The sequence below is a fragment of the Oncorhynchus mykiss genome, chromosome 11, assembly GCF_057628025.1.
Source record: "Oncorhynchus mykiss isolate SJ-2025 chromosome 11, ASM5762802v1, whole genome shotgun sequence".
Lineage (NCBI taxonomy): Eukaryota > Metazoa > Chordata > Actinopteri > Salmoniformes > Salmonidae > Oncorhynchus > Oncorhynchus mykiss.
This window is the reverse complement of record NC_143032.1, coordinates 3877501-3899793: the sequence shown is the minus strand read 5'-3', so window position 1 is coordinate 3899793 and position 22293 is coordinate 3877501. Positions and strand designations below refer to the sequence as shown.

At 41.8% G+C, this 22293-nt stretch overlaps 1 protein-coding gene across 1 annotated transcript in view; it reads right to left on the bottom strand.

Moving 5' to 3' along the window:
* The window catches only part of stau2 (staufen double-stranded RNA binding protein 2), a 269116-nt gene that overhangs the window by 137411 nt on the left and 109412 nt on the right, over positions 1–22293 (bottom strand). Inside the window, exons 10-11 of the mRNA XM_036934670.2 lie at positions 15922–16050; positions 9708–9765 (exon numbers count right to left, since the gene is read on the bottom strand). Of these exons, the coding sequence (XP_036790565.1) occupies positions 9708–9765; positions 15922–16050 (187 nt within the window). The remainder of the gene's footprint in view (positions 1–9707; positions 9766–15921; positions 16051–22293) is intronic.

Sequence of the window (22293 nt, the reverse complement as noted above, 5' to 3'; positions counted from 1 at the left end):
TGTCAGCCCAATTCACTAATTAGAAGGGGGGTCCACATGCTTTTGTAAATATAGTGTACATATACATTAAGTATACAATAATATACACGTATACACGTCAGGCAGCCTAGTGGTTAGAGCGTTGGACTAGTAACCGGATGGTTGCAAGATCGAATCCCCGAGCTGACAAGGTAAGAGAGTTCTCCTATGAGGACAGCCGAAGCAGAACCCTTTTGGAACCCTTTGTTGTGTGTGTGTGTGTGTGTGTGTGTGTGTGTGTGTGTGTGTGTGTGTGTGTGTAGGGTTGAGGGTTGTGTGTATCTGTGTCTGCGTGCATGTGCGGGGTTGAGAGCTGTGTGTGTGTGTGTGTGTGTGTGTTTACATTGATTCACAGATCATTAACATTCCTATGCAACACATTCTGTATAGAAACCAACTGACCCAAACACTCTCCCATAGTCTAACATACAAACAGCAACACACAGAGGTGGTCTCTCACACACAGCCAGCTGTATCTTCTTGGATGAGTAATAAATCAGGTTTATGCCAGTCCACATCATCATCATCATCATCATAACATTAGCAGTTGGTGTTGTGTGGCTCAGGGAGTTTACAGAGCAGACACACACACACACACACACACAGACACACACACACACACACACACACACACACACACACAGTGGGGAGAACAAGTATTTTATACACTGCTGATTTTGCAGGTTTTCCAACTTACAAAGCATGTAGAGGTCTGTAATCTGTAATTTTTATCATAGGTGCAAATTAATAATGCAAATTAATTACTTAAAAATCATACAATGTGATTTTCTGGATTTTTGTTTTAGATTCCATCTCTCACAGTTGAAGTGTACCTATGATAAAATTACAGACCTCTACATGCTTTGTAAGTTGGAAAACCTGCAAAATCAGCAGTGTATAAAATACTTGTTCTCCCCACTGTGTATATATATATATATATATATATACAGTGCCTTGCGAAAGTATTCGGCCCCCTTGAACTTTGCGACCTTTTGCCACATTTCAGGCTTCAAACATGAAGATATAAAACTGTATTTTTTGTGAAGAATCAACAACAAGTGGGACACAATCATGAAGTGGAACGACATTTATTGGATATTTCAAACTTTTTTAACAAATCAAAAACTGAAAAATTGGGCGTGCAAAATTATTCAGCCCCTTTACTTTCAGTGCAGCAAACTCTCTCCAGAAGTTCAGTGAGGATCTCTGAATGATCCAATGTTGACCTAAATGACTAATGATGATAAATACAATCCACCTGTGTGTAATCAAGTCTCCGTATAAATGCACCTGCACTGTGATAGTCTCAGAGGTCCGTTAAAAGCGCAGAGAGCATCATGAAGAACAAGGAACACACCAGGCAGGTCCGAGATACTGTTGTGAAGAAGTTTAAAGCCGGATTTGGATACAAAAAGATTTCCCAAGCTTTAAACATCCCAAGGAGCACTGTGCAAGCGATAATATTGAAATGGAAGGAGTATCAGACCACTGCAAATCTACCAAGACCTGGCCGTCCCTCTAAACTTTCAGCTCATACAAGGAGAAGACTGATCAGAGATACAGCCAAGAGGTCCATGATCACTCTGGATGAACTGCAGAGATCTACAGCTGAGGTGGGAGACTCTGTCCATAGGACAACAATCAGTCGTATATTGCACAAATATGGCCTTGAGTGGCAAGAAGAAAGCCATTTCTTAAAGATATCCATAAAAAGTGTCGTTTAAAGTTTGCCACAAGCCACCTGGGAGACACACCAAACATGTGGAAGAAGGTGCTCTGGTCAGATGAAACCAAAATTGAACTTTTTTGGCAACAATGCAAAACGTTATGTTTGGCGTAAAAGCAACACAGCTGAACACACCATCCCCACTATCAAACATGGTGGTGGCAGCATCATGGTTTGGGCCTGCTTTTCTTCAGCAGGGACAGGGAAGATGGTTAAAATTGATGGGAAGATGGGATGGAGCCAAATACAGGACCATTCTGGAAGAAAACCTGATGGAGTCTGCAAAAGACCTGAGACTGGGATGGAGATTTGTCTTCCAACAAGACAATGATCTAAAACATAAAGCAAAATCTACAATGGAATGGTTCAAAAATAAACATATCCAGGTGTTAGAATGGCCAAGTCAAAGTCCAGACCTGAATCCAATCGAGAATCTGTGGAAAGAACTGAAAACTGCTGTTCACAAATGCTCTCCATCCAACCTCACTGAGCTCGAGCTGTTTTGCAAGGAGGAATGGGAAAAAATTCAGTCTCTCGATGTGCAAAACTGATAGAGACATACCCCAAGCGACTTACAGCTGTAATCGCAGCAAAAGGTGGCGCTACAAAGTATTAACTTAAGGGGGCTGAATCATTGTGCACGCCCAATTTTTAATTTTTTGATTTGTTAAAAAAGTTTTAAATATCCAATAAATGTCGTTCCACTTCATGATTGTGTCCCACTTGTTGTTGATTCTTCACAAAAAAATACAGTTTTATATCTTTATGTTTGAAGCCTGAAATGTGGCAAAAGGTCGCAAAGTTCAAGGGGGCCGAATACTTTCGCAAGGCACTGTATATAAACTATGACTGAGTGAGAAGGGCTGGGCTCCCAGAGACAACTGTGGGAATAATTAACACTAAATAATAAAAACCCCATTTCCCAGGGGGCCATGCAGCAACAGGCTTGGCCAAGAAGCGGAGCTGTAGTCTGTCATGCTGTCAGCGCTCAGCTAAAGAGCAGTGACCAAAACCACACGCAGCGGTTCAACTCCTTCAGCACCAATGACACTCAGCGGTTCAATTCCTTCTGCACCAATGACACGCAGCGGTTCAACTCCTTCAGCACCAATGACACTCAGCGGTTCAATTCCTTCTGCACCAATGACACGCAGCGGTTCAACTCCTTCAGCACCAATGACACGCAGCGGTTCAACTCCTTCAGCACCAATGACACTCAGCGGTTCAATTCCTTCAGCACCAATGACACGCAGCGGTTCAACTCCTTCAGCACCAATGACACGCAGCGGTTCAACTCTTCAGCACCAATGACACTCAGCGGTTCAATTCCTTCAGCACCAATGACACGCAGCGGTTCAACTCCTTCAGCACCAATGACACGATAGAGTGTGTGTGTGTGTGTGTGTGTGTGTGTGTGTTGACCTAATCTAACCCTAACGTCACTACAGAAAGACGACATTTACAATCTGTGAACAATTTATCCATTTCCACTAGAGGTCCGCCGATTAATCGGAACGGAATTAGGGCCGGTTTCAAGTTTTCAGAACTATCGGAAATCTGTATTTTTGGACTAAGATTTGGCCGATTGAATTTTTATTTAATTTTTTTATTATCATTTATTTTCTTACACCTTTATTTTACTAGGCAAGTCAGTTAAGAACACACTCTTATTTACAATGACTGCCTAGGAACAGTGGGTTAACTGGTCTAGGAACAGTGGGTTAACTGGTCTAGGAACAGTGGGTTAACTGGTCTAGGAACAGTAGGGTTAACTGGTCTAGGAACAGTGGGCTAACTGGTCTAGGAACAGTGGGTTAACTGGCCTAGGAACAGTAGGGTTAACTGGTCTAGGAACAGTGGGTTAACTGGTCTAGGAACAGTGGGTTAACTGGTCTAGGAACAGTGGGTTAACTGGTCTAGGAACAGTAGGGTTAACTGGTCTAGGAACAGTGGGTTAACTGGTCTAGGAACAGTAGGGTTAACTGGTCTAGGAACAGTGGGCTAACTGGTCTAGGAACAGTGGGTTAACTGGCCTAGGAACAGTAGGGTTAACTGGTCTAGGAACAGTGGGTTAACTGGTCTAGGAACAGTGGGTTAACTGGTCCAGGAACAGTGGGTTAACTGGTCTAGGAACAGTGGGTTAACTGGTCTAGGAACAGTGGGTTAACTGGTCTAGGAACAGTGGGTTAACTGGTCTATGAACAGTGGGTTAACTGGTCTAGGAACAGTGGGTTAACTGGTCTAGGAACAGTGGGTTAACTGGTCTAGGAACAGTGGGTTAACTGGTCTAGGAACAGTGGGTTAACTGGTTTAGGAACAGTGGGTTAACTGGTCTAGGAACAGTGGGTTAACTGGTCTAGGAACAGTGGGTTAACTGGCCTAGGAACAGTGGGTTAACTGGTCTAGGAACAGTGGGTTAACTGGTCTAGGAACAGTGGGTTAACTGGTCTAGGAACAGTGGGTTAACTGGTCTAGGAACAGTGGGTTAACTGGTCTAGGAACAGTGGGTTAACTGGTCTAGGAACAGTGGTTTAACTGGTCTAGGAACAGTGGGTTAACTGGTCTAGGAACAGTGGGTTAACTGGTCTAGGAACAGTGGGTTAACTGGTCTAGGAACAGTGGGTTAACTGGTCTAGGAACAGTGGGTTAACTGGTCTAGGAACAGTGGGTTAACTGGTCTAGGAACAGTGGGTTAACTGGTCTAGGAACAGTGGGTTAACTGCCTTGTTCAGGGGCAGAACAACAGATGTTTACCTTGTCAGCTCGGTCATTCGTTTTTGCAACCTTCCGGTTACTGGTCCAACACCACCTGCCTTACATTGCACTCCACGAGGAGACTGCGTGGCAGGCTGACTACCTGTTATACGAGTGCTGCAAGGAGCCAAGGCAAGTTGGTAGCTAGCATTAAACTTATCTTATAAAAAACAATCAATCATAATCACTAGTTAACTAGACATGGTTGATGATATTACTAGTTTATCTAGCGTGACCTGCGTTGCATATAATCGATGCGGTGCCTGTTAATTTCTCATTGATTTAGCACTGTCGTTGCACCAAACCTAACCATAAACATCAATGCCTTTCTTTAAAATCAATACACAAGTATATACTTTTAAACCTGCATATTTAGTTAATATTGCCTGCTAACATGAATTTCTTTTAACTAGGGAAATGATGTCACTTCTCATGCGTTCTGTGCAAGCAGTCAGGGTATATGCAGCAGTTTGGGCCGCCTGGCTCGTTGCAAACTCTGTGAAGTCCATTTCTTCCTAACAAAGACCGTAATTAATTTGCCAGAATTTTACATAATTATGTCATAACATTGAAGGTTGTTGCAATGTAACAGGAACATTTAGACTGATGGATGCCACCCGTTAGATAAAATACGGAACGGTTCCGTATTTCACTGAAATAATAAACATCTTGTTTTCGAAATGATAGTTTCCGGATTCGACCATGTTAATGACCTAAGGCTCGTATTTCTGTGTGTTATTATGTTATAATTAAGTCTATGATTTGATATTTGATAGAGCAGTCTGACTGAGCGGTGGTAGGCAGCAGCAGGCTCGTAAGCATTCATTCAAACATCACTTTCCTGCGTTTTGCCAGCAGCTCTTCCTTGTGCTTCAAGCATTGAGCTGTTTCTGACTTCAAGCCTATCAACTCCAGAGATTAGGCTGGTGTAACCGATGTGAAATGGCTGGCTAGTTAGCGGGGTGCGCGCTAATAGCGTTTCAATCGGTGATATCACTCGCTCTGAGACTTATAATAGTTGTTCCCCAGCTTTTGTGGAGCGATGGGTAACGCTGCTTCGAGGGTGGCTGTTGTCGATGTGTTCCTGGTTCGAGCCCAGGTAGGGGCGAGGAGAGGGACGGAAGCTATACTGTTACACTGGCAATACTAAAGTGCCTATAAGAACATCCAATAGTAAAAGGTATATGAAATACAAATGGTATAGAGAGAAATAGTCCTATAATTCCTATAATAACTACAACCTAAAACTTCTTACCTGGGAATATTGAAGACTCATGTTAAAAGGAACCACCAGCTTTCATATGTTCTCATGTTCTGAGCAAGGAACTGAAACGTTAGCTTTCTTACATGACACATATTGCACTTTTACTTTCTTCTCCAACACTTTGTTTTTGCATTATTTAAACCAAATTGAACATGTTTCATTATTTATTTGAGGCTAAATTGATTTTATTGATGTATTATATTAAGTTAAAATAAGTGTTCATTCAGTATTGTTGTAATTGTCATTATTACAAATAAATAAAATCGGGCGATTAATCGGCTTTTTTTTGGTCCTCCAATAATCGTTGAAAAAATCATAATCGGTCGACTTCTAGTGTTGGGTTTCTAATTTCAACTCCTTGACCAATACGTTATCATATTGAATAAAAATCTAAAGTTCAATGTGTTTCCGTCGCATGTTCAGGTTTAACGACGACAGCATACATGTCGCAGTGGTGGGTGGTATAAGGGGTTTTGGTGACACAACGGATGACACTGTGATAGAATGCATCCAGTTTGCTGTGTAGAGTGTTGGAGGCTATTTTGTAAATAACATCGCCGAAGTCAAGGATCGGTAGGATAGTCAGTTTTACGAGGGTATGTTTGGCAGCATGAGTGAAGGATGCTTTGTTGCGAAATAGGAAGCCAATTCTAGATTTAACTTTGGATTGGAGATGCTTAATGTGAGTCTAAAAGGAGAGTTTACAGTCTAACCAGACACCTAGGTATTTGTAGGTGTCCACATATTCTAGGTCAGAGCCGTCCAGAGTAGTGATGCTAGTCGGGCGGGCGAGTGTGGGCAGCGATCGGTTGAAGAGCATGCATTTCGTTTTACTAGCGTTTAAGAGCAGTTGGAGGCCACGGAAGGAGTGTTGTATGGCATCAGAGAACCACCAGCAGCAAGAGCGACATCATTGATGTATACAGAGAAGAGAGTCGGCCCGAGAATTGAACCCTGTGGCACCCCCATAGAGACTGCCAGAGGTCCGGCAGGGGGTGCTGAGATGTTGGCCGGGGTAGGGGTCGCCAGTTGGAAAGCATGGCCAGCCGTAGAGAAATGCTTAATGACATTTTCGATTATTGTGGATTTATCGGCGGTGACAGTGTTTCCTATCCTCAGTGCAGTGGGCAGCTGGGAGGAGGTGCTCTTGTTCTCCATGGACTTTACACTGTCCCAAAACATTTTGCAATTAGTGCTACAGGATGCAAATTTCCTAACTGACTGTGTGTATTGGTTCCTGACTTCCCTGAAAAGTTGCATATCACGGGGACTATTAGAAGCTAGTGCTGTACGCCACAGGATGTTTTTGTGCTGGTCAAGGGCAGTCAAGTCTGGAGTGAACCAAGGGCTATATCTGTTCTTAGTTCAATTTTTTTTTTATTAGTCAGGAGTAACGACAGCTAGTTTGAGTCGTCCTACTGCCCAGAGCCTCCATTAGTCAGGAGTAACGACAGCTAGTTTGAGTCGTCCTACAGCCCAGAGCCTCCATTAGTCAGGAGTAACAACAGCTAGTTTGAGTCGTCCTACTGCCCAGAGCCTCCATTAGTCAGGAGTAACGACAGCTAGTTTGAGTCGTCCTACAGCCCAGAGCCTCCATTAGTCAGGAGTAACGACAGCTAGTTTGAGTCGTCCTGCTGCCCAGAGCCTCCATTAGTCAGGAGTAACGACAGCTAGTTTGAGTCGTCCTACAGCCCAGAGCCTCCATTAGTCAGGAGTAACGACAGCTAGTTTGAGTCGTCCTACAGCCCAGAGCCTCCATTAGTCAGGAGTAACGACAGCTAGTTTGAGTCGTCCTACTGCCCAGAGCCTCCATTAGTCAGGAGTAACGACAGCTAGTTTGAGTCGTCCTACAGCCCAGAGCCTCCATTAGTCAGGAGTAACGACAGCTAGTTTGAGTCGTCCTACAGCCCAGAGCCTCCATTAGTCAGGAGTAACGACAGCTAGTTTGAGTCGTCCTACTGCCCAGAGCCTCCATTAGTCAGGAGTAACGACAGCTAGTTTGAGTCGTCCTACAGCCCAGAGCCTCCATTAGTCAGGAGTAACGACAGCTAGTTTGAGTCGTCCTACTGCCCAGAGCCTCCATTAGTCAGGAGTAACGACAGCTAGTTTGAGTCGTCCTACAGCCCAGAGCCTCCATTAGTCAGGAGTAACGACAGCTAGTTTGAGTCGTCCTACTGCCCAGAGCCTCCATTAGTCAGGAGTAACGACAGCTAGTTTGAGTCGTCCTACTGCCCAGAGCCTCCATTAGTCAGGAGTAACGACAGCTAGTTTGAGTCGTCCTACAGCCCAGAGCCTCCATTAGTCAGGAGTAACGACAGCTAGTTTGAGTCGTCCTGCTGCCCAGAGCCTCCATTAGTCAGGAGTAACGACAGCTAGTTTGAGTCGTCCTACAGCCCAGAGCCTCCATTAGTCAGGAGTAACGACAGCTAGTTTGAGTCATCCTACTGCCCAGAGCCTCCATTAGTCAGGAGTAATGACAGCTAGTCGTCCTACTGCCCAGAGCCTCCATTAGTCAGGAGTAACGACAGCTAGTTTGAGTCGTCCTACTGCCCAGAGCCTCCATTAGTCAGGAGTAACGACAGCTAGTTTGAGTCGTCCTACTGCCCAGAGCCTCCATTAGTCAGGAGTAACGACAGCTAGTTTGAGTCGTCCTACTGCCCAGAGCCTCCATTAGTCAGGAGTAACGACAGCTAGTTTGAGTCGTCCTACTGCCCAGAGCCTCCATTAGTCAGGAGTAACGACAGCTAGTTTGAGTCGTCCTACAGCCCAGAGCCTCCATTAGTCAGGAGTAACGACAGCTAGTTTGAGTCGTCCTACTGCCCAGAGCCTCCATTAGTCAGGAGTAATGACAGCTAGTCGTCCTACTGCCCAGAGCCTCCATTAGTCAGGAGTAACGACAGCTAGTTTGAGTCGTCCTACTGCCCAGAGCCTCCATTAGTCAGGAGTAACGACAGCTAGTTTGAGTCGTCCTACTGCCCAGAGCCTCCATTAGTCAGGAGTAACGACAGCTAGTCGTCCTACTGCCCAGGGCCTCCATTAGTCAGGAGTAATGACAGCTAGTCGTCCTACTGCCCAGAGCCTCCATTAGTCAGGAGTAACGACAGCTAGTTTGAGTCGTCCTACTGCCCAGAGCCTCCATTAGTCAGGAGTAATGACAGCTTGTCGTCCTACTGCCCAGGGCCTCCATTAGTCAGGAGTAACGACAGCTAGTCGTCCTACTGCCCAGGGCCTCCATTAGTCAGGAGTAATACAGAACACAGGCATTCAATTACCCAACAAACAGAGGCAGCTCCTCACCAGGCAGGCCTCCAGGGAGAGGCAGCTCCTCACCAGGCAGGCCCCCAGGGAGAGGCAGCTCCTCACCAGGCAGGCCTCCAGGGAGAGGCAGCTCCTCACCAGGCAGGCCTCCAGGGAGAGGCAGCTCCCCACCAGGCAGGCCTCCGGGGAGAGGCAGCTCCTCACCAGGCAGGCCTCCAGGGAGAGGCAGCTCCTCACCAGGCAGGCCTCCAGGGAGAGGCAGCTCCTCACCAGGCAGGCCTCCAGGGACAGGCAGCTCCTCACCAGGCAGGCCTCCAGGGAGAGGCAGTTCCTCACCAGGCAGGCCTCCGGGGAGAGGCAGCTCCTCACCAGGCAGGCCTCCAGGGAGAGGCAGCTCCTCACCAGGCAGGCCCCCAGGGAGAGGCAGCTCTTCACCAGGCAGGCCCTCAGGGAGAGGCAGTTCCTCACCAGGCAGGCCCCCAGGGAGAGGCAGTTCCTCACCAGGCAGGTCTATAAGCCCTGGGTGAATAGAGCTGTATTTGCAGGCTCCCCACACAGACACACTGCACATTGAGCTGACAGTCACTCCCCCATTGTCCAGTCACTGAGATTAAACAGAGGGCCATCACTGAGGCTAAACCACCTGCAAGAAGGAGGGAGAGAGGGAATGAAGCGCAGGATACTCACTGTTAGTCGTAGTTTCGTTAAAAGCCGTCTTTTGTCCGTTCCAGCCTTTGTCGTCCATCTGTAGAGCCGCGTCAGACGAAGAGAGAGAGAGAGAGAGAGAGAGTTGGAGGGAAAAGAGAGATGTAAGCATTGAGAGAAAGGAGAGGAGAAGACGGATTTAACACAAAAGATTTTGCACGCATGTCAGGCAAGCTCCTTCCCACTACAACGAGACGATGGTTCGGAAACTAAGAAAAAACGCTGGACGGACTAACTAACTGTCTGTCTTATAGCCAAACACTGACGTAGGGGGCGATGTGAGTGTCCACTTTACCTTCAATTGAATGGTTTAATTTATCTGTGTTATTTTATCTGTGTGTGTCTGAGGCCCTGTGTGGTTGTCAAGTTACATAGCACTGGTCTGGAGATGGGACTTCTGTAACAGAGATACAGGCAAATTAAGTCAAGATGATCTGTGTGTTGACTGAGTTACACAGAGAAGATCTGTGTGTTGACTGAGTTACACAGAGAAGATCTGTGTGTTGACTGACTGAGTTACACAGAGAAGATCTGTGTGTTGACTGAGTTACACAGAGAAGATCTGTGTGTTGACTGACTGAGTTACACAGAGAAGATCTGTGTGTTGACTGACTGAGTTACACAGAGAAGATCTGTGTGTTGACTGAGTTACACAGAGAAGATCTGTGTGTTGACTGACTGAGTTACACAGAGAAGATCTGTGTGTTGACTGAGTTACACAGAGAATATCTGTGTGTTGACTGAGTTACACAGAGATGATCTGTGTGTTGACTGAGTTACACAGAGAAGATCTGTGTGTTGACTGAGTTACACAGAGAAGATCTGTGTGTTGACTGAGTTACACAGAGAAGATCTGTGTGTTGACTGAGTTACACAGAGATTATCTGTGTGTTGACTGAGTTACATGAATAGACATCTCTTCAGCTGTCAAACCAATGATTAACACATTCCTTCAAACTGTTCTGCCTAAGATAACTCAGAAATGAGTTACGGTGGCAAGACGGTGGCTATGTACTGTGATGATCTGTCTGGGGGATAAACCAAGGGCTGGTCTTTAGTGTACAAGCTCATTAACACAGAGGTGTTAGGAGCTGGAGAGAGATAGAGAGAGAGAGAGAGAGAGAGAGAGGGAGAGGGAGCGGGAGAGAGAGAGAGAGAGAGAGAGAGAGAGAGAGAGGGAAAGCGAGAGAGAGGGAGAGAGAGCGAGAGAAAGCGAGAGCGAGAGAGAGAGCGAGAGAGAGAGCGAGAGCAAGAGAGAGAGAAAGCGAGAGAGAGAGAAAGCGAGAGAGAGGGAGAGCGAGAGCGAGAGAGAGAGCGAGAACGCGAGAGAGAGAGAGAGGGAGAGCGAGAGAGCGAGAGAGAGAGAGAGAGAGAGCGAGAGCGAGAGAGCGAGAGAGGGAGAGAGGGCTGAGGATGAGCTACTCAACAGAGCAGAATATATTCACACAGACATCATCCCATTATATACACAAGAAGTCATAAGGAATGAATGTTTCAGAAGCCAGCTACGCGTTTGCAGTAGTCTCTTTTGTAAGCAGTGTTTCAGAGTCCTCAGGAGCTTTATGTATGTTTATAAATGTGTTATAAACATGTGTAAACATGTTATACATCTGTTAGGAGGGCAGGTGGAGGCCTTGAATCCCAGCTGAAGTAATGTTTAAAGAGGAGTTAGAAGTTATAGATGGTATAGCTGTTATAGATGTTAGATGTTATAGATGTTAGATGTTATAGATGTGAGCCAGATGTTATAGATGTGTTATAGATGTTAGATGTTATAGATGGTATAGATGTTAGATGTTATAGATGTTAGATGTTATAGATGGTATAGATGTTATAGATGTTATAGATGGTATAGATGTTAGATGTTATAGATGTTAGATGTTATAGATGTTAGATGTTATAGATGTTAGATGTTATAGATGTTAGATGTTATAGATGGTATAGATGTTATAGATGTTATAGATGGTATAGATGTTAGATGTTATAGATGTTAGATGTTATAGATGTTAGATGTTATAGATGTTATAGATGGTATAGATGTTAGATGTTATAGATGTTAGATGTTATAGATGTTAGATGTTATAGATGTTAGATGTTATAGATGTTAGATGTTATAGATGGTATAGATGTTATAGATGTTATAGATGGTATAGATGTTAGATGTTATAGATGTTAGATGTATAGATGTTATAGCTGTTAGATGTTATAGATGTTATATATGTTAGATGTTATAGATGTGTTATAGATGTTAGATGGTATAGATGTTAGATGTTATAGATGTTAGATGTTATAGATGTTATAGATATTATAGATGTTATATATGTGTTATAGATGTTAATGTTATAGATGGTATAGATGATATAGATGTTAGATGTTATAGATGATATAGATGTTATAGATGCGTTATAGATATTATAGATGTGTTATAGATATTAGATGTGTTTTAGATATTATAGATGTTATAGATATCATAGATGTGTAATAGATATTAGATGTGTTTTAGATATTATAGATGTTATAGATATCATAGATGTGTAATAGATATTAGATGTGTTTTAGATATTATAGATGTTATAGATATTATACATTTGATAATATAGATATGTTATAGATTTATAGATATAGATGTATTGATATTATGTGTTTAGAAGTTATAGATGTGTTATAGATCCTATAGCTGTGTTATAGATATTATAGATGTTATAGATGTTATAGATATTATAGATGTTATAGATATATTATAGATGTGTTTAGATGTTAGGTGTTATAGATGTTATAGATGTTATAGATGTTAGATGTGTTATAGATGTTATAGATGTAATAGATGTTAGATGTGTTATAGATGTTATAGATGAGTTATATATGTGCTATAGATGTTAGATGTGTTATAGATGTTATAGATATTATATAGATATATTATAGATGTGTTATAGATGTAATAGATGTTAGATGTGTTATAGATGTTATTTTTTTTTTTATTTTTATTTTACCTTTATTTAACCAGGCAAGTCAGTTAAGAACAAATTCTTATTTTCAATGACGGCCTGGGAACAGTGGGTTAACTGCCTGTTCAGGGGCAGAACGACAGATTTGTACCTTGTCAGCTCGGGGGTTTGAACTCGCAACCTTCCGGTTACTAGTCCAACACTCTAACCACTAGGCTACCCTGCCGCCCCAATGTTAGATGTGTTATAGATGTTATAGATGAGTTATATATGTGCTATAGATGTTAGATGTGTTATAGATGTTAAATGTTATAGATGTGTTATAGATGTGTTATAGATGTTAGATGTGTTATAGATGCTGGATGTGTTATCAATGTTAGATGTGTTATAGATGTTAGATGTGTTATAGATGTCATAGATGTGTTATATATGTTATAGATGTGTTATAGACGTTAGATGTTATAGATTATGTTAGATATTAGATGTTATATATGTTATAGATGTGTTATAGATGTTAGATGTTATAGATTATGTTAGATATTAGATGTTATATATGTTATAGATGTGTTATAGATGTTAGATGTTATAGATGTTAGATGTATTATAGATGTTATATATGTTATAGGTGTTTTAGATGTTACAGATGTGTCATGATTGTTAGATGTGTTATATATGTTAGACGTGTTATAGATGTTAGATGTGTTATAGATGTTAGATGTGTTATAGATGTTAGATGTGTTATAGATGTTATAGATGTGTTATAGATGTTATAGACGTGTTATAGATGTTAGATGTGTTATAGATGTTATAGATGTGTTATAGATGTTATAGACGTGTTATAGATGTTAGATGTGTTATACATGTTATAGATGTGTTATAGATGGTAGATGTGTTATAGATGTTATAGATGTGTTATAGATGTTATAGATGTGTTACATATGTTTTAGATGTGTTATATATGTTATAGGTGTGTTATAGATGTTAGATGTGTTATGTTATAGATGTGTTATAAATGTTATATATGTGTTATAGATGTTATAGATGTGTTATAGATGTTATAGATGTGTTATGTTATAGATGTGTTATATATGTGTTATAGATGTTATATGTTATAGATGTGTTATATATGTGTTATAGATGTTATATGTTGTAGATGTGTTATAGATGTTATAGATGTGTTATAGATGTTATAGATGTGTTATAGATGTTATATGTTATAGATGTGTTATAGATGTTATAGATGTGTTATGTTATAGATGTGTTATAGATGTTAGATGTGTTATATATGTTATAGATGTTAGATGTGTTATATATGTTATAGATGTTAGATGTGTTATGTTATAGATGTGTTATAGATGTTATATTTTATAGATGCGTTATAGATGTTATAGATGTGTTATGTTATAGATGTGTTATAGATGTTAGATGTGTTATATATGTTATAGATGTTATAGATGTGTTATAGATGTTAGATGTGTTATATATGTTATAGATGTGTTATAGATGTTATAGATGTGTTATAGATGGTAGATGTGTTATAGATGGTAGATGTGTTATATATGTTATAAATGTGTTATAGATGGTAGATGTGTTATAGATGGTAGATGTGTTATATATGTTATAGATGTGTTATAGATGTTAAAGATGTGTTATTTTATAGATGTTATAGATGTGTTATGTTATAGATGTGTTATAGATGTTATATATGTGTTATTTTATAGATGTATTATAGATGTTATAGATGTGTTATAGATGGTAGATGTGTTATAGATGTCATAGATGTGTTATAGATGTTATAGATGTGTGATAGATGATATAGATGTGTTATAGATGTTATAGATGTTAGATGATATAGATGTGTTATAGATGTTAGATGTTATGGACGTTTTAGATGTTATACGTTATAGATGTTATATATGTGTTATAGATTATGTTAGATGTTATAGATGTTATATATATTATAGATGCGTTTTCAATATTATAGATGTTATATATTATAGATGTTATAGATATTAAAGATGTGTTTTTAGATTTTATAGATGTTAGAGGTGTGATAGATGATATAGAGGAGTGATAGATGATATAGAGGAGTGATAGATGATATAGAGGAGTGATAGATGATATAGAGGAGTGATAGATGATATAGAGGAGTGATAGATGATATAGAGGAGTGATAGATGATATAGAGGAGTGATAGATGATATAGAGGTGTGATAGATGATATAGAGGAGTGATAGATGATATAGAGGAGTGATAGATGATACAGAGGTGTGATAGATGATAAAGAGGAGTGATAGATGATATAGAGGAGTGATAGATGATGTTAGATGTTATAGATGTTATAGATATTATAGATGTGTTTTCAATATTATAGATGTTATATACTATAGATGTTATAGATATTATAGATGTGTTTTAGATTTTATAGATGTTAGAGGTGTGATAGATGATATAGAGGAGTGAGATGATATAGAGGAGTGATAGATGATATAGAGGAGTGATAGATGATATAGAGGAGTGATAGATGATATAGAGGAGTGATAGATGATATAGAGGTGTGATAGATGATATAGAGGAGTGATAGATGATATAGAGGAGTGATAGATGATACAGAGGTGTGATAGATGATAAAGAGGAGTGATAGATGATATAGAGGAGTGATAGATGATGTTAGATGTTATAGATGTTATAGATATTATAGATGTGTTTTCAATATTATAGATGTTATATACTATAGATGTTATAGATATTATAGATGTGTTTTAGATTTTATAGATGTTAGAGGTGTGATAGATGATATAGAGGAGTGAGATGATATAGAGGAGTGATAGATGATATAGAGGAGTGATAGATGATATAGAGGAGTGAGATGATATAGAGGAGTGATAGATGATATAGAGGAGTGATAGATGATATAGAGGAGTGATAGATGATATAGAGGAGTGATAGATGATATAGAGGAGTGATAGATGATATAGAGGAGTGATAAATGATATAGAGGAGTGATAGATGATATAGAGGAGTGATAAATGATATAGAGGAGTGATAGATGATATAGAGGAGTGATAGATGATATAGAGGAGTGATAGATGATATAGAGGAGTGATAGATTATATAGAGGAGTGATAGATGATATAGAGGAGTGATAGATGATATAGAGGAGTGATATATGATATAGAGGAGTGATAGATGATATAGAGGAGTGATAGAGGTGTGATATATTTTAAAGAGGGGTTATAATGTGTTATAACCTCAGTAGGGCTCTGTGGGCAGGTGGAGGCCTTGTATCCCAGCTGCAGTAGCATGGCCTCGGCAGCATTCCGCTTCGCCACCTTCTTATTTGGCCCTGTTCCCGTGGCTACCTCGCCACACACCTTCACCTGCACAGACAACACACAGACAGACAGCAGTACCTTCATGAGACGTTGTGTGTTCTCCTACTGTATACCACAGAGGACTACATTTCCTATTATATATTACAGAGAACTACATTTCCTATTATATACTACAGAGGACTACATTTCCTACTATATATTACAGAGGACTACATTTCCTATTATATATTATAGAGGACTACATTTCTTATAATATACTACAGAGGACTACATTTCCTATAATATACTACAGAGGACTACATTTCCTACTGTATACTACAGAGGACTACATTTCTTATAATATACTACAGAGGACTACATTTCCTATAATATACTACAGAGGACTACATTTCCTACTGTATACTACAGAGGACTACATTTCCTATAATATACTACAGAGGACTACATTTCCTATAATACACTGCAGATGACTACATTTCCTACTGTATACTACAGAGGACTACATTTCCTATAATATACTACAGAGGACTACATTTCCTATAATATACTACAGAGGACTACATTTCCTATAATATACTACAGAGGACTACATTTCCTATTATATTACAGAGGACTACATTTCCTATTATATATTATAGAGGACTACATTTCCTATTATATATTATAGAGGACTACATTTCCTACTGTATACTACAGAGGACTACATTTCCTATTATATTACAGAGGACTACATTTCCTACTGTATACTACAGAGGACTACATTTCCTATTATATTACAGAGGACTACATTTCCTATTATATATTATAGAGGACTACATTTCCTACTGTATACTACAGAGGACTACATTTCCTACTATATATTACAGAGAACTACATTTCCTATTATATATTACAGAGGACTACATTTCCTACTGTATACTACAGAGGACTACATTTCCTATTATATTACAGAGGACTACATTTCCTATTATATATTATAGAGGACTACATTTCCTACTGTATACTACAGAGGACTACATTTCCTATAATATACTACAGAGGACTACATTTCCTACTGTATACTACAGAGGACTACATTTCCTATAATATACTACAGAGGACTACATTTCCTATTATATACTACAGAGGACTACATTTCCTACTGTATACTACAGAGGACTACATTTCCTATAATATACTACAGAGGACTACATTTCCTATTATATTACAGAGGACTACATTTCCTATAATATACTACAGAGGACTACATTTCCTATAATATACTACAGAGGACTACATTTCCTATTATATTACAGAGGACTACATTTCCTATTATATATTATAGAGGACTACATTTCCTATTATATATTATAGAGGACTACATTTCCTATTATATATTATAGAGGACTACATTTCCTATAATATACTACAGAGGACTACATTTCCTATTATATATTATAGAGGACTACATTTCCTATTATATACTACAGAGGACTACATTTCCTATTATATACTACAGAGGACTACATTTCCTATAATATACTACAGAGGACTACATTTCCTATTATATTACAGAGGACTACATTTCCTATTATATATTATAGAGGACTACATTTCCTATAATATACTACAGAGGACTACATTTCCTATTATATACTACAGAGGACTACATTTCCTATAATATACTACAGAGGACTACATTTCCTATTATATTACAGAGGACTACATTTCCTATTATATATTATAGAGGACTACATTTCCTACTGTATACTACAGAGGACTACATTTCCTACTATATATTACAGAGAACTACATTTCCTATTATATATTATAGAGGACTACATTTCCTACTGTATACTACAGAGGACTACATTTCCTATTATATTACAGAGGACTACATTTCCTATTATATATTATAGAGGACTACATTTCCTACTGTATACTACAGAGGACTACATTTCCTACTGTATACTACAGAGGACTACATTTCCTATAATATACTACAGAGGACTACATTTCCTATTATATTACAGAGGACTACATTTCCTATTATATATTATAGAGGACTACATTTCCTATTATATATTATAGAGGACTACATTTCCTATTATATATATTACAGAGGACTACATTTTCAATATACCAAGTTTATTAGGTACACCCATCTAGTACCGGGTCAAACCCCCCCCCTTTGCCTCCAGAACAGCCCAAAATCTTTGGGCTACTGCTCAATTGGTAACAAGGGACCTAATGTGTACCAGGAAAACATTCTCCACACCATTACACCACCAGCCTGTACCGTTGACACCAGGCAGGATGGGGTCATGAACTCATGCCGCTTAAGAGTTCTTCCAGATCCTGATTCTGCCATCAGTACGACGCAACAGGAACCGGGATTCGTCGGACCAGGCATTGTTCTTCCAGATCCTGATTCTGCCATCAGTACGACGCAACAGGAACCGGGATTCGTCGGACCAGGCAGTGTTCTTCCAGATCCTGATTCTGCCATCAGTACGACGCAACAGGAACCGGGATTCGTCGGACCAGGCATAGTTCTTCCAGATCCTGATTCTGCCATCAGTACGACGCAACAGGAACCGGGATTCGTCGGACCAGGCATCGTTCTTCCAGATCCTGATTCTGCCATCAGTACGACGCAACAGGAACCGGGATTCGTCGGACCAGGCATCGTTCTTCCAGATCCTGATTCTGCCATCAGTACGACGCAACAGGAACCGGGATTCATCGGACCAGGCATCGTTCTTCCAGATCCTGATTCTGCCATCAGTACGACGCAACAGGAACCGGGATTCGTCGGACCAGGCAGTGTTCTTCCAGATCCTGATTCTGCCATCAGTACAACGCAACAGGAACCGGGATTCGTCGGACCAGGCATTGTTCTTCCAGATCCTGATTCTGTCATCAGTACGACGCAACAGGAACCGGGATTCGTCGGACCAGGCATCGTTCTTCCAGATCCTGATTCTGCCATCAGTACGACGCAACAGGAACCGGGATTCGTCGGACCAGGCATCGTTCTTCCAGATCCTGCTTCTGCCATCAGTACGACGCAAAAGGAACCGGGATTCGTCGGACCAGGCATCGTTCTTCCAGATCCTGATTCTGCCATCAGTACGACGCAACAGGAACCGGGATTCGTCGGACCAGGCATCGTTCTTCCAGATCCTGATTCTGCCATCAGTACGACGCAACAGGAACCGGGATTCGTCGGACCAGGCATTGTTCTTCCAGATCCTGATTCTGCCATCAGTACGACGCAACAGGAACCGGGATTCGTTGGACCAGGCATTGTTCTGCCAGTGTTGACGATCACGTGTCCACTGTAGCCTCTTGTTCTTGTTTTTAGCTGATAGGAACCCGGTGTGGTCGTCTACTGAAATACCCAATCCGTGACCAGATCAAATCAAATCCATTTATATAGCCCTTCGTACATCAGCTGATATCTCAAAGTGCTGTAGAGAAACCCAGCCTAAAACCCCAACAGCAAGCAATGCAGGTGTAGAAGCACAGTGGCTAGGAAAAACTCCCTAGAAAGGCCAAAACCTAGGAAGAAACCTAGAGAGGAACCAGGCTATGAGGGGTGGCCAGTCCTCTTCTGGCTGTGGCGGGTGGAGATTATAACAGAACATGGCCAAGATGTTAAAATGTTCATAAATGACCAGCATGGTCAAATAATAATAATCACAGTAGTTGTCGAGGGTGCAGCAAGTCAGCACCTCAGGAGTAAATGTCAGTTGGCTTTTCATAGCTGATCATTAAGAGTATCTCTACCACTCCTGCTGTCTCTAGAGAGTTGAAGGTCTGGGACAGGTAGCACGTCCCTAGTGCTGTCTGGGACAGGTAGCACGTCCCTAGTGCTGTCTGTGACAGGTAGCACGTCCCTAGTGCTGTCTGGGACAGGTAGCACGCCCCTGCTGCTGTCTGGGACAGGTAGCACGTCCCTAGTGCTGTCTGGGACAGGTAGCACGTCCCTAGTGATGTCTGGGACAGGTAGCACGTCCCTAGTGATGTCTGGGACAGGTAGCATGTCCATAGTGCTGTATGGGACAGGTGGCATGTCCCTAGTGCTGTCTGGGACAGGTAGCATGTCCCTAGTGCTGTCTGGGACAGGTAGCACGTCCCTAGTGCTGTCTGGGACAGGTAGCATGTCCCTAGTGATGTCTGGGACAGGTAGCACATCCCTAGCGCTGTCTGGGACAGGTAGCACGTCCCTAGTGCTGTCTGGGACAGGTAGCATGTCCCTAGTGCTGTCTGGGACAGGTAGCACGTCCCTAGTGATGTCTGGGACAGGTAGCACGTCCCTAGTGATGTCTGGGACAGGTAGCACGTCCCTAGTGATGTCTGGGACAGGTAGCACGTCCCTAGTGATGTCTGGGACAGGTAGCACGTCCCTAGTGCTGTCTGGGACAGGTAGCACGTCCCTAGTGATGTCTGGGACAGGTAGCATGTCCCTAGTGCTGTCTGGGACAGGTAGCACGTCCCTAGTGATGTCTGGGACAGGTAGCACGTCCCTAGTGATGTCTGGGACAGGCAGCACAAGAACTGACGAGATGTGTGTTCTGAGATGCCGTTCTGCACACCACTGTTGTACTGCCCTGTTATTTTCCAGTTTGTGGCCCGCCTGTTAGCTTGCACCAATCTTGCCGTTCTCCTTCGACGTCTCTCATCAACGAGCTGTTTGCCTCCCACAGGACTGGCGCTGACGGGATGTTGTTTGTTGGTTTGTCGCACCATTCTCGGTAAACCCTAGACACCGTCGCGCGTTAAAAGCCCAGGAGTTCGAGCGTTTCTGAGATACTGGAAAACGGTCGCGCCTGGCAGAGACGATCACACCACGCTCAAAGTCTCTTAGGTCACCAATTAGCCCATTTTAAAACTCACTCGAACACAAAGTGAATGTCTCGATGCCCGTCTGCCTGCTTGATATAGCAGGCCACAGATTTCTAGAAAAACCAGAGAATTTTGCATCCCTTGTAACTCTGTTGGGAGCCACTACTACTACTACTACTGGCCATTTTGATTACACTGCGTAGTGTTGATCTATCTAAATGTTCACATCAACATTTCATTTCAACACTTCATTAGTAAAACAAGATGGATAAATATATAAATATGTTTTGGTCACTTTAAGCAAACAGACTGACACAGAGGACTATCAACATTCCAGAACCTCAGTAGCAGTGACAGACAAACAAGTGTCAGGCTTAGTCCGAAATGGCAAGCTATTCCCTAGATAGTGCACTACTTTTGACCAGAACACTGGTCACAACTCGTGCACTAAATAGGGAATAGGGTGGACTTTAGAACACAACCCTTCAGTGCACTGCCTGTCTACCTCAAGAGGCTTAACAACAGTCTACAACGGGGGCTTTGAGTGTTTCAAGTAGCTCTGAAGGAAGCTTTAAATAAATCACACAATTACCTGACAACAAACACCTAATATAATGACTTTATTGATGATCCAATAATTCAATGATATCAAAAATTTTAAAAAACTATCTCTATCGCTAACAATCCATCAGACTCAAGGTAAATAGATGGGTTAAACTAGACTAACAAGCCAGGACAGAGTGAACCCTGTGCTCTCAGTCAGGACAGAGGGAACCCAGTGCTCTCAGTCAGGACAGAGTGAACCCTGTGCTCTCAGTCAGGACAGAGTGAACCTAGTGCTCTCAGTCAGGACAGAGGGAACCCAGTGCTCTCAGTCAGGACAGAGTGAACCCAGTGCTCTCAGTCAGGACAGAGTGAACCCAGTCAGGACAGAGGGAACCCAGTGCTCTCAGTCAGGACAGAGTGAACCCTGTGCTCTCAGTCAGGACAGAGTGAACCTAGTGCTCTCAGTCAGGACAGAGGGAACCCAGTGCTCTCAGTCAGGACAGAGTGAACCCAGTGCTCTCAGTCAGGACAGAGTGAACCCAGTCAGGACAGAGGGAACCCAGTGCTCTCAGTCAGGACAGAGTGAACCCAGTGCTCTCAGTCAGGACAGAGGGAACCCAGTGCTCTCAGTCAGGACAGAGTGAACCCTGTGCTCTCAGTCAGGACAGTGAACCCAGTGCTCTCAGCCAGGACAGAGTGAACCCAGTCAGGACAGAGTGAACCCAGTGCTCTCAGTCAGGACAGAGTGAACCCAGTCAGGACAGAGTGAACCTAGTGCTCTCAGTCAGGACAGAGTGAACGGCTTCATGAATAGATAATAATTTCCGTCACACAGCGCACGTTGTCCTAGTAGTACATCAGTTTATACGGGACATTGACGCAGGAATAACCTTTTTAGAACCCAACCTTGTC